Genomic DNA, 8,937 nt, shown 5'->3' with positions numbered 1-8,937 from the left:
ATATAAGTATATATAAAGTATCTGATACTTAAAGAGTTTTCATTACTCTTTTTAGCATTCAGTATCTTTTGTGTATTCTTTAAGTAAGTATCAGATATAAGTATATATAAAGTATCTGATACTTAGAGTTTTCATTACTATCTTTTTAGCTTTGTATCTTTTGTGTATTCTTTAAGTAAGTATCAGATATAAGTATATATAAAGTATCTGATACTTAGAGTTTTCATTACTATCTTTTTAGCTTTCAGTATCTTGTGTATTCTTTAAGTAAGTATCAGATATAAATACTACACAGAAGATACAGATAGATGCTATAGATACCATACAGAATAGATACAGTAAGTATCTGTTCTGTACAGGATTTTTTACCATCACATAGTATTATAAAGCTATAAATTAGCCTTCTAACGAAGAGAACACAGCCAGACACATTATTTTTGCCTTCACTGGGGCACCCCAGAAAACACAACCGGCATTTTAGCACCAGCACCTCCAGCCCTGCCCCGTCACCCACCTGGAGGGGTGACACCGGGCCCCAGCGCGGTGACCACGGGCGTGGGCACGGACGGGGGCGGCGGGGCGTCGGCGAAGAGCTGGTGAGGCCTGTCAGCCTGGGACAGGGGGTTCTGGGCAGCCAGCAGCCGCTCGGCCGCCGAGCCGTGCCGCTCGCCCTTGGAGTCCTTCTTGAAGGCGTAGGACACGGTGATGGGCCGGTTGCACAGGTACTGCCCGTTCATGGCCTCGATGGCCGCGTCCGAGGCGTCGAAGCTGGCGAAGTTGATGAAGGCGTAACCCTTGGAGTTGCCCGTGTCGGGGTCCCTCATGATCTTGGGGGTCTGCAGGATGACCCCGAAGGCGCTGAAGGTGTCGTAGAGGAGCTTCTCGTCGATCTCGGGGTCCAGGTTGCCGATGAAGATGTTGGCGCCCACGTCCAGGTTCTTGTTGTGGGCCGAGGCCTTGTTGACCCGGATGGGTTTGCCGTAGAGCTTGATCATGTTCATGATCTTGATGGCGTAGTCGGCGTCCTCCTCGCTCAGGAACTCCACGAAGCCGTACCCTGGGGGACCCCAAAGGGGCTCAACACAGCTCAAAGGGGTTTCACAGGGGGTCCCAAAAGGGTTTCAGGACAGAAATCAAAAAAACTTCCCCTGGACCCCAAAAGGGTTTCAGGACAGAAATCCTGGGGCCCAAAAGGATTTCAGGACAAAAATCCAAAAAATTTCCCCTGGACCCCAAAAGGGTTTCAGAACAGAAATCCTGGACAGAAATCCAAAAGATTTCAGGACAGAAATCCTGCACCCCAAAAGGATTTCAGGACAGAATTCCTGCACCCCAAAAGGATTTCAGGACAGAAATCCAAAAGATTTCTCCTGGACCCCAAAAGGATTTCAGGACAGAAATCCAAAAGATTTCCCTGGACCCCAAAAGGATTTCAGGACCAAAACCCTGGACAGAAATCAAAAAAACTTCCCCTGGACCCCAAAAGGATTTCAGGACAGAAATCCTGGGCAGAAATCCAAAAGATTTCAGGACAGAAATCCTGCACCCCAAAAGGATTTCAGGACAGAAATCCAAAATATTTCCCCTGGACCCAAAAAGGATTTCAGGACAGAATCCCCCCACACACCCCCACCTGATTTAAAACCCAGCTCATTGAAAACCCCATTTAATTACTGACTGAAACCCCCCTGATTTTATTTTAATACCACCTAAAACTTGATTCAATCCCCACCTCATTTAAACCATACATGTAGGAATGTGCTTCCCCCGCTGATGGAGTGATTAAATTATTCTTTGTCTGCTAAAAAGTTAAAAAAAAGGCCAGAAGTTTCTCTCCTCAATTTGGTAAAAAGATACCTCATAAGGTTTTTAAGATTTCACCTCAGACTTAGGGCTGCCAATTAGACAGAGGCCAAAAAGTCCTGCCTAATTAATTCACTAAAAAAAGAAGAGAACAAAATAAATAATTGCTTTTGTGGAGTGTTTAGCAAGAGCAAGAACCTCTCACACTTAGCTCAGCTTTTTCTCTATGAGAGCTTTGATATTTTGCCTTTTATTAAACATTTTTTCTGTTTCCAACCCTACCTCAAAAACCATCCTGTTAATTTTACGTAGATTTATCTCAGGTGTGACAGGTTCTCTGAGAGCTCCTAAGACCTAACTCCAAGAGAAACCCATCACTCCCGAGGCACAGAGGACGATCCCTCCTCTTCCACAGCCCGACCCCAGCCCAGCTCTGCCCCCCGGGGGCATTTGGGGGTCCCTCACCCTGGTGCTGGCCCGTGACCCGGTCCTTGGGCATGTGCGTGTTGACCACCGGCCCGGCCTGCAGGAAGAGCTCCCAGAGCAGGGGCTCGCTGACCTTCTCGTCCAGGCCCCCCACGTACACCGTGGCATCTGCGAGGAACCGAGCTCAGCGCCGGGACCCCCACAAACCCGAACCCCCCCACCCCGGTCAGACTTTAATCCACGAAGCCCCCACCCCCCTCTTTTTCCTTCGGGAAAAAACACAGCCCACCACCACCCCGGAGCTCCGCCGGTGCCTCCTTCCGTGTCTCCCGGAGCCCAAAATCCCTTCCAGCGCCTCCCAGGCCACACCAAGTTCCCCTCATTCCCCTCAGAATGCACCCACAGCACCCCCGCGGTCCCCACGCACCCCGCACGCCCCTAGCGCACCCAAGCCTTCCCCAGCACCCCCGCGGTGTGCCCCTGAGTGCCCACAGCGCTCCCGCAGTCCCGCCGTGCCCCCGGTGCCCCCGGGCCCGTCCCGCCGCTCCCACCCTGGTTCCTCTCCGAGATCGGCCCCGCCGCCATCTTCTCCCGCTCCCCGCGCGCGGCGCCGCACGCACGCACGCTACGTGCGTGACGTCAACGCGCAAGCCTGGCGCCTGCGGGAGGGGCCGGAAGTGGCTCCGTGAGGGGAAGGCGAGGCCGCCATCTTGGGTGTGGGCAAGGTGCCGCTGCCCTTCCCTCTGTCGCGACATGGCCCTTCTCTCGCGACATGGCCTTTCTGTCGCGACACAGCCCTCGCGGCCAGGAGGGCCCTCAGTGCCGGAGGTCTGGGCTCCCGCAGCGTCCTCATCCCATCCCCATTGCAGTCCCCATCCCTCAGCTCCTGGAGCCTCATGGAGGCAGCGCAAATTTAATGGAAAAAGCGAGACCCCGCAGCGTCCGTCCAGCATCGGGGACACCTCGGGACCGGCCGCTCATCCCCTTCCCGGCGCTTCCCAGAGGTAGCCGGGGAAGGCTGCGGGCTGTTGGGAGCGCCAAGGCCCGAGGGGTCCTGGGTGGGCTCCGGTGTCCTCGGGGTCTCAGTGGGGTCTCCGCAGGTTCCAGGCACCCAGCCGCTCCTGGAGCAGCTGCAGCTCCTCAGCCAGCCCGGCCAGGGATGGGGCCGAGCGCCCGCGCTGCAGGGAGAGCACGGGCAGCACGGCGTGGGGACACAGGACACGGGACAGGAACGGGAGAGGAACACGGGGGGTGTTCATCATGGGACAGGGACACGGGGGTGGTAACACGGGGCAGAATGTCCAGCACAGGACAGGGTAGGATGGATGGACACGGGGTCTGTCTGTCCATCTGTCCATCCATCATCCATCCATCCATCCATCATCCATCCATCATCCATCCTCACCCCCAGCCCAAGCAGCAGAACAGGGCTGAGACCCCCCAAACTGGGACCCCCCAAACCCATACCCCCAGTCCGCAGCCCTCCCCGTGCCTCAGTTTCCCCAGTACCTGTTCCTGGGGCAGCCCCCTGAGGTAGCAGCGGTGCCAGAGCCGGATGCAGGGCCCAGCAGTGCAGGGCAGGAGCAGCCCTTGGGAGGGCTGGCGTGTCCCCAAGAGCCCCCCCTGTGTCCCCTGGCTGTCTGAGGGGGACACCCGGAGTGGGGGGCGCAGGGGGGGGCGGCTCCACCAGGGCAGGGGGTGGGGGCACAAGGAGCCCTTAGCCAGCGTCAGCACCAGCCTGGGGCTCCCCCACGGGCAGGGGTCTGCGGGCTGGGAAAGGGGGAACAGGGATTAGGAAAAATTAAAAAAAAAAAAAGAGGAGGAAAAATTTTTTTAAAAAGGGGAAAAATCCCCTTTTGGGATTTTCCATCAAAGGGAAAACAGGGGAGGAAAAGTGAGGTGAAAAAACAGGAATAAAAGGGGCTGAAAGAAAGAAGAAATGGGGGCAAACAACAGGGATTGAGGGGAAGGGAGGGTGCAGCCCCCCAGGGCAGCCCCACTCACCGTGCCCGGGCTCAGGCACTCAGCAGGGCCCGGGGGTCCCACGGGGTTCCGGAATTGCTCCCGCTGCTGCCGGGTGTAGCGCCGGCCCCAGGCCCAGACCGGGGGGAAGCTGCAGGGGCGGGGGTCTCCCCTGTGCCCCCCAGGGTCCTGCCAGCCCCCCATGGGCCGGTAGGTCTGGCTGGGGAGCCGGGGCTGCAGGGGAAGGGGTGGGAAATCAGTGCACAATTTAGGATGGGGAAACTGAGGCACGGAGCGGGAAACAAAGGGTAAAATCTGGGGGTGCCCATCCTCAGTTTGGAATGGGGAGGGAGAAACTGAGGCAGAGCAAGGAGAAGGGGTGAAATGGGAGGGTTTGGGGGTGCAGCAGTGCTCCCCTGCCCCTCACCAGGCTGCTGTGGCCCCGCTGGCGCTGGCAGCTGAAGCGGAAAGTGCTGAAGTAGGGGCTGAAGCTGCTGTCGTGGAGAGCCAGCAGAAAAGCCTCGGTGAAGCCAAAATCCGCCGGGAATTGCCACAGGAGCTGCCACGTGCAGTCCAGGAACAGCAGGAACACGGGGGCCTGCGGGGGAAATACAAGATGGGGGGGTCTCACCTCCTCCCAGGCAGGGTCACCCCAGTGGGGCAGGAATGGGGGTCTCACCTCCTCCCAGGCAGGGTCACCCCAGTGGGGCAGGAATGGGGGTCTCATCTCCTCCTGGGGGTCAGGGTCACCCCAGTGGGGCAGGAATGGGGGTCTCATCCCCTCCCGGGGGGCAGGAGTGGGGGTCTCACCTCCTCCCGGGGGCTGTCCTGGCCCAGCAGCCCCAGCCGGTGTGGGAAGGGGTGCCCGGCTGCCACCCACTCCCTCTGCACCAGGCTCTGGAAGCCGGGCAGGGAGCGGGCGTGGGGGTCCCCCAGGAGCTGCACCAGAGAGGCCAGGAGGCAGTTCAGGTCCCGGTCCGAGGGTTCTGGGGGGACAAGGTGGTGAGGAGGGGTCCCCTCTGCAGCCCCCTCCCCTCCTTTTCCAGCCCCCAGGCTGGTGTCCCCACCTTGCAGCACCACGGAGCAGCGCTTCCCTGCCAGCAGCGACGCCACCTCCGCTGCTTTTCTCAGGCAGGAGCTGGGGGGAAAAGCAGGGGTTCAGGGCACCCCAAAATGTCACACGGGTGGCTCATGCACCCACCACAATGCCCCCATCGCCCCACGGTGCCAGGTGGGTTGGGGGGGACATTCCACCCATGGATTTAGGGTGTTTTTTCCCCAAAATACCTCCCTACACCCCAAAGTCCCCCTTGTCCCCTGCTCACCAGACGTGCTGGCTCATGCCCCCACCACAATGCCCCCATCACCCCACAGTGCCAGGTGCGACGGGGGGGAACATTCCACCATGGAATGTGGGTGAATCCACCCATGGATTTAGGGTGTTTTTTCCCCAAAATACCTCCCTACACCCCAAAGTCCCCCTTGTCCCCTGCTCACCGGACGTGGTCCAGCCAGCGTGTCCCCTCCAAGGCCGAGAGCCACTTCTCCTCTGCCACTGCACCTGCATCCCACGGGATGAGCTTTCAGAGGAGGGGAAGCCCAAGCCCCCCGGGGGGTTTGGGGGTCCCCAGGGTCCCCCTGGTGCCACTTACCTGGCAGGCAGAGCGCCCGCAGCCTCAGGTGGGCGAGCTGGATGTCGGCCAGCGTGGGCAGCTCGGCCGTGTCGGCCAACACGCAGGGCCCACGGCCCCCCAGCAGCAGCTCCTCCAGGCACCTGGGGGGCACAGGGAGCCCCGGGTGGGGCCAGGTTGGGGGCACAGGGAGCCCCGGGTGGGGCCGGGCCGGGGGCACACCCTCAGCCCCCCCACCCCAGACCCCCTGGCACCCACCTGACGTCCTCGCTGCCTGGCTCTGAGGCCGGGTGAAAGCTGGCGGCTCTCAGCAGGTCCCCCCCACCCGGGTGGTGCCAGCACAGGCGCTGCAAGAAAAACGGGGTGACGCCCCCACATCCCCCCCCAGTGCCCCCCACCCTGCCAGGGCCTGCCCAGGCACTCACAGGCACCCGTCGCTCCTGGAAGTGGGCAAAGGTTCGCTTGAGGTCGTGGTCCAGAAGCCCACTGGGCACCCAGAGGTACTGGGGGAGGCTGTGGGAAGGTGGGAAACAGGGTGGGGTCCCCCCAAATCTCAGGTGCCATTTCCGGGGGCTCAGACAGAGCTGGGGGACCCGCGGGGCTGTACCTGGGGGCCATGTCGAAGCGCTCATTGACGGCGCTCACCCTCCAGCCCGCAGCGCCGAGACGCTGCAGCTCCTTCTCCCAGTCCCGCAGGCTCTCGAAGAGCAGCGTGGTGGACGAGCCTTCCTCATCCTCATCCTCCTCTGGCGGGGCTTCACCAGGGCTGGCCCAGCCATCAGCAGCATCCCCCAGCCACGCAGCCTCCTCCCGTGCCTGTGCGATGGCATTGGCCACCTGCAAGCCAGCCGGGGGTGGGCTGTGAGGTGGGAGCCCCCCGGGATTCCTCAGAACCGCGGGGTACCCCGGAGTGGGGGTCCAAACCCTCTGCACCTCCCTGGCGTACCCGGAACGCCTGCGGAGCCAGCCCGTTCTCGGGGAAGGAGAAGTGGAGCAGGCGGAAATCCCGGCAGAAAACGGCGAGCTCCTCGGGGATGAACTTGAGGGTGGAGGCGGCCGTCAGCACCTTGGGCTTGGAGAAGCTGCTGGCTGGGGTCGGGGGGCGAGGCTGTGAGAGCAGCTGAGACCCCAGAGCTGCCCAGCTCACCCCTCGTGCCCCCCAGGTGTCCCCAGTACCTGCCACCAGTTTGTGGATGCAGGGCAGGGCCACCTCGTCCTCAGAGCGGAGGAGGCCACGGGAGCCGGGAGCCTGTGGGAGAGTGGGGAGGGCTGGAAAGTGTCCCAGAGTGTCCCCCCAGTCCCAGGGAGGGTGGTGGGGGTGGATCTGCACCTATGTCCCTTGTCCCCAACTATGTCCTGCAGTGAGGAGTTCCCAGGGTGAACACGGAGGGTTCTGCAGTCAAGGAGCCAGGATGGGCTGGGATGGGAGGCGGGGGTGCGGTGGGGTGGGTTCGGAATGGGGTCGGGATGCGCTGGGATGGGGTCGGGATGTGTTGGGATGGGGTCGGGATGCGCTGGGATGGGGTCGCGCCGGGGCAGGCCCCTCCCCGGGCAGGCGGCGCGGGGCCCCGCGGTCCCGCCGTTCCCGGTGTTCCCGGTGTTCCCGTCGCACCTGGCCGGGCAGGAAGGCGAGGCGGCGGTTGGTGCAGAGCAGCGTCCCCGGGACGGAGCCGCCGCCGTTCCCGCAGCGCTGCCGGGCGCCCGCCGCCTCCTCGAGCACCCGCTCCCCTGCGGGGAGACCGACTCTGGGTCCGGGGCTCCGAGCGCCCCGAGCCTCCCCAAAACCCCCGGCCCCCGGCCCCGGCCCTACCTGGGAGCCCGGGGAAGGTCGGGCGGCGGCCGCCCGGGGCCCCGCTCATGGCGCAGGGACTTTGGCCGGGCGGGCCCGGAGCGCCGGGGCCGGAGCGGCCCGGGAAAGAGCCCCGAGCGCCCGGCCCGGCTCCGGCATCCCGCCCTCTACTCCGGCATCCCGCCCTCCCCTGGCATCCCTGCCCCGGCATCCCGCCCCTCGGGGCCCGGGATTCCACTCATCCCGACCCCTCGGATCCCGGCGTTCCGCCCCCCGCCGTCGGTGGGAAAGAGGGGGAGCCGGGGGCCGGGAGCTCCGCAGGCTCCCCGGGCACCCCAGAAGTTCAGCGTTGGGGTGGGGGTACAAACCCAGCGACCCCGTCAGGGACGGGCGGTTCTGGGGTCCCGCAAGCGCTGCCCAGTGCAGGGGAGCCCCCAAACCCCGTCAGCAGCGGGGCGGGAGGGGGCCCGGGGCCCCTCCCGGGCACACGGCAGGAGAAGCTGCTCGGTGACTCACGGCAGAAGCATGGAGCCTTCTCCTCCTCCCAGCCCTGCACCGGCTCCCAAGCCAAGCCCAGGCCTCGCCGAGCCCCCCGCCCCACACCGGGCAGCAGGTGGATGGTGGCCCCGGGGCCACCTGTGCCACCCCGCGGTGCCACCAAACCTCCGGGCACCCCAGAGCCCGAGGCAGCAGTGCCAGCTCGTGGCAGGATAAATCCTGACACAGCCCAGGCACATGGAAAACTCAACGGAACTCCAGTTCCAGCTGGGATTCCTGGTGTATTTCCCCCAGATTTTTTGGGGGGAATTGCTTTGGAGGCTGCAGCTCGTGCACCCCAGTTTTCCTCCTGCAGCAGGATCACCTGGCAGAGGTTCCCGGGGGCTTGGAAAAGCTTTTGGCTCTGGCACCTGGCAGATGAGAGGAATTTCCTGGAAGCTTTGAGCCCGGAGCTGCTCCGAGCCAGGACGGGGTCAGTCGGGGCCACGACAGGAGGAAAGATCCTGGAGGAAAATCATCCAGCACAGAGGTGGAGCTGGGCATGGAGTGTTCCCCCAACAATGCCAGGAAGAAGGAAAAACAGGGAGCTGGGAGAGAAAATCCCAAGGGAAACTGCTCCCGGGGTCCCACCTTCCACAATCCATCTCCAACCATCCCCAAAGCTCTTTTTCCTCTTTCATTCACATGGCTCATGCTGGGGTTTATCCCTAATTTTGTCCTGAGATTGAGGTAGCAAAAGGAGCCTTGGGATGCAGCTGGGGAAAAGATCAGCAAGGATAGACAGAAACAGGGAAGGAAGGGTGTTTGAATGATTTAAATGAAAGCCAA

At 61.8% G+C, this 8,937-nt stretch overlaps 2 protein-coding genes across 3 annotated transcripts; both read right to left on the bottom strand.

Moving 5' to 3' along the window:
* Positions 1 to 491: 491 nt before the first annotated feature.
* LOC121357704 (splicing factor 3B subunit 4) lies at positions 492 to 2,923 on the bottom strand. Its single transcript, XM_041475235.1, has 3 exons — positions 2,781 to 2,923; positions 2,269 to 2,397; positions 492 to 1,057 (listed from the first exon to the last, which is right to left on the bottom strand). Exons 1-3 carry the CDS (start codon positions 2,812 to 2,814, stop codon positions 507 to 509), a joined length of 714 nt encoding a protein of 237 aa, XP_041331169.1. The 5' UTR covers positions 2,815 to 2,923; the 3' UTR covers positions 492 to 506.
* Positions 2,924 to 3,182: 259 nt separating this feature from the next.
* On the bottom strand, positions 3,183 to 8,819 carry MTMR11 (myotubularin related protein 11). 2 transcript variants are annotated; one of them, XM_041475234.1, is made up of 16 exons: positions 8,740 to 8,819; positions 8,474 to 8,612; positions 7,435 to 7,550; positions 6,999 to 7,071; positions 6,769 to 6,861; positions 6,430 to 6,659; positions 6,248 to 6,335; positions 6,081 to 6,169; positions 5,844 to 5,965; positions 5,689 to 5,752; positions 5,259 to 5,329; positions 5,002 to 5,177; positions 4,619 to 4,789; positions 4,234 to 4,425; positions 3,739 to 3,999; positions 3,183 to 3,407 (listed from the first exon to the last, which is right to left on the bottom strand). In XM_041475234.1, the coding sequence occupies exons 1-16, from the start codon at positions 8,787 to 8,789 to the stop codon at positions 3,312 to 3,314; spliced, it is 2,031 nt and encodes a 676-aa protein (XP_041331168.1). In that variant the 5' UTR covers positions 8,790 to 8,819; the 3' UTR covers positions 3,183 to 3,311. The 2 variants fall into 2 exon arrangements, with proteins under 2 accessions (XP_041331168.1, XP_041331167.1); XM_041475233.1 differs by lacking the exons at positions 8,474 to 8,612; positions 8,740 to 8,819 and adding an exon at positions 7,633 to 8,152 and having other exon boundaries at positions 6,769 to 6,911.
* Between the last annotated feature and the right edge of the window lie 118 nt (positions 8,820 to 8,937).

This window comes from Pyrgilauda ruficollis, unplaced genomic scaffold, assembly GCF_017590135.1.
Source record: "Pyrgilauda ruficollis isolate IOZ18807 unplaced genomic scaffold, ASM1759013v1 scaffold340, whole genome shotgun sequence".
Lineage (NCBI taxonomy): Eukaryota > Metazoa > Chordata > Aves > Passeriformes > Passeridae > Pyrgilauda > Pyrgilauda ruficollis.
Note: the sequence above shows the minus strand (reverse complement) of the source record. Positions and strands in the feature narration are given on the sequence as shown.

Excerpts from the sequence above, each read along its gene's own strand:
- LOC121357704 (XM_041475235.1), bottom strand. The coding sequence starts at position 2,814 with ATGGCGGCGGGGCCGATCTCGGAGAGGAACCAGG. Across the intron at positions 2,398-2,780 it reads GATCTCGGAGAGGAACCAGG|ATGCCACGGTGTACGTGGGG; the intron begins GTGGGAGCGGCG and ends GGTTCCTCGCAG. Across the intron at positions 1,058-2,268 it reads GGTCACGGGCCAGCACCAGG|GGTACGGCTTCGTGGAGTTC; the intron begins GTGAGGGACCCC and ends GGGGTCCCCCAG.
- MTMR11 (XM_041475233.1), bottom strand. The coding sequence starts at position 7,822 with ATGCCGGGGCAGGGATGCCAGGGGAGGGCGGGATGCCGGAGTAGAGGG. Across the intron at positions 7,551-7,632 it reads GACCTTCCCCGGGCTCCCAG|GGGAGCGGGTGCTCGAGGAG; the intron begins GTAGGGCCGGGG and ends GTCTCCCCGCAG. Across the intron at positions 6,170-6,247 it reads TCCAGGAGCGACGGGTGCCT|CGCCTGTGCTGGCACCACCC; the intron begins GTGAGTGCCTGG and ends TTTTTCTTGCAG.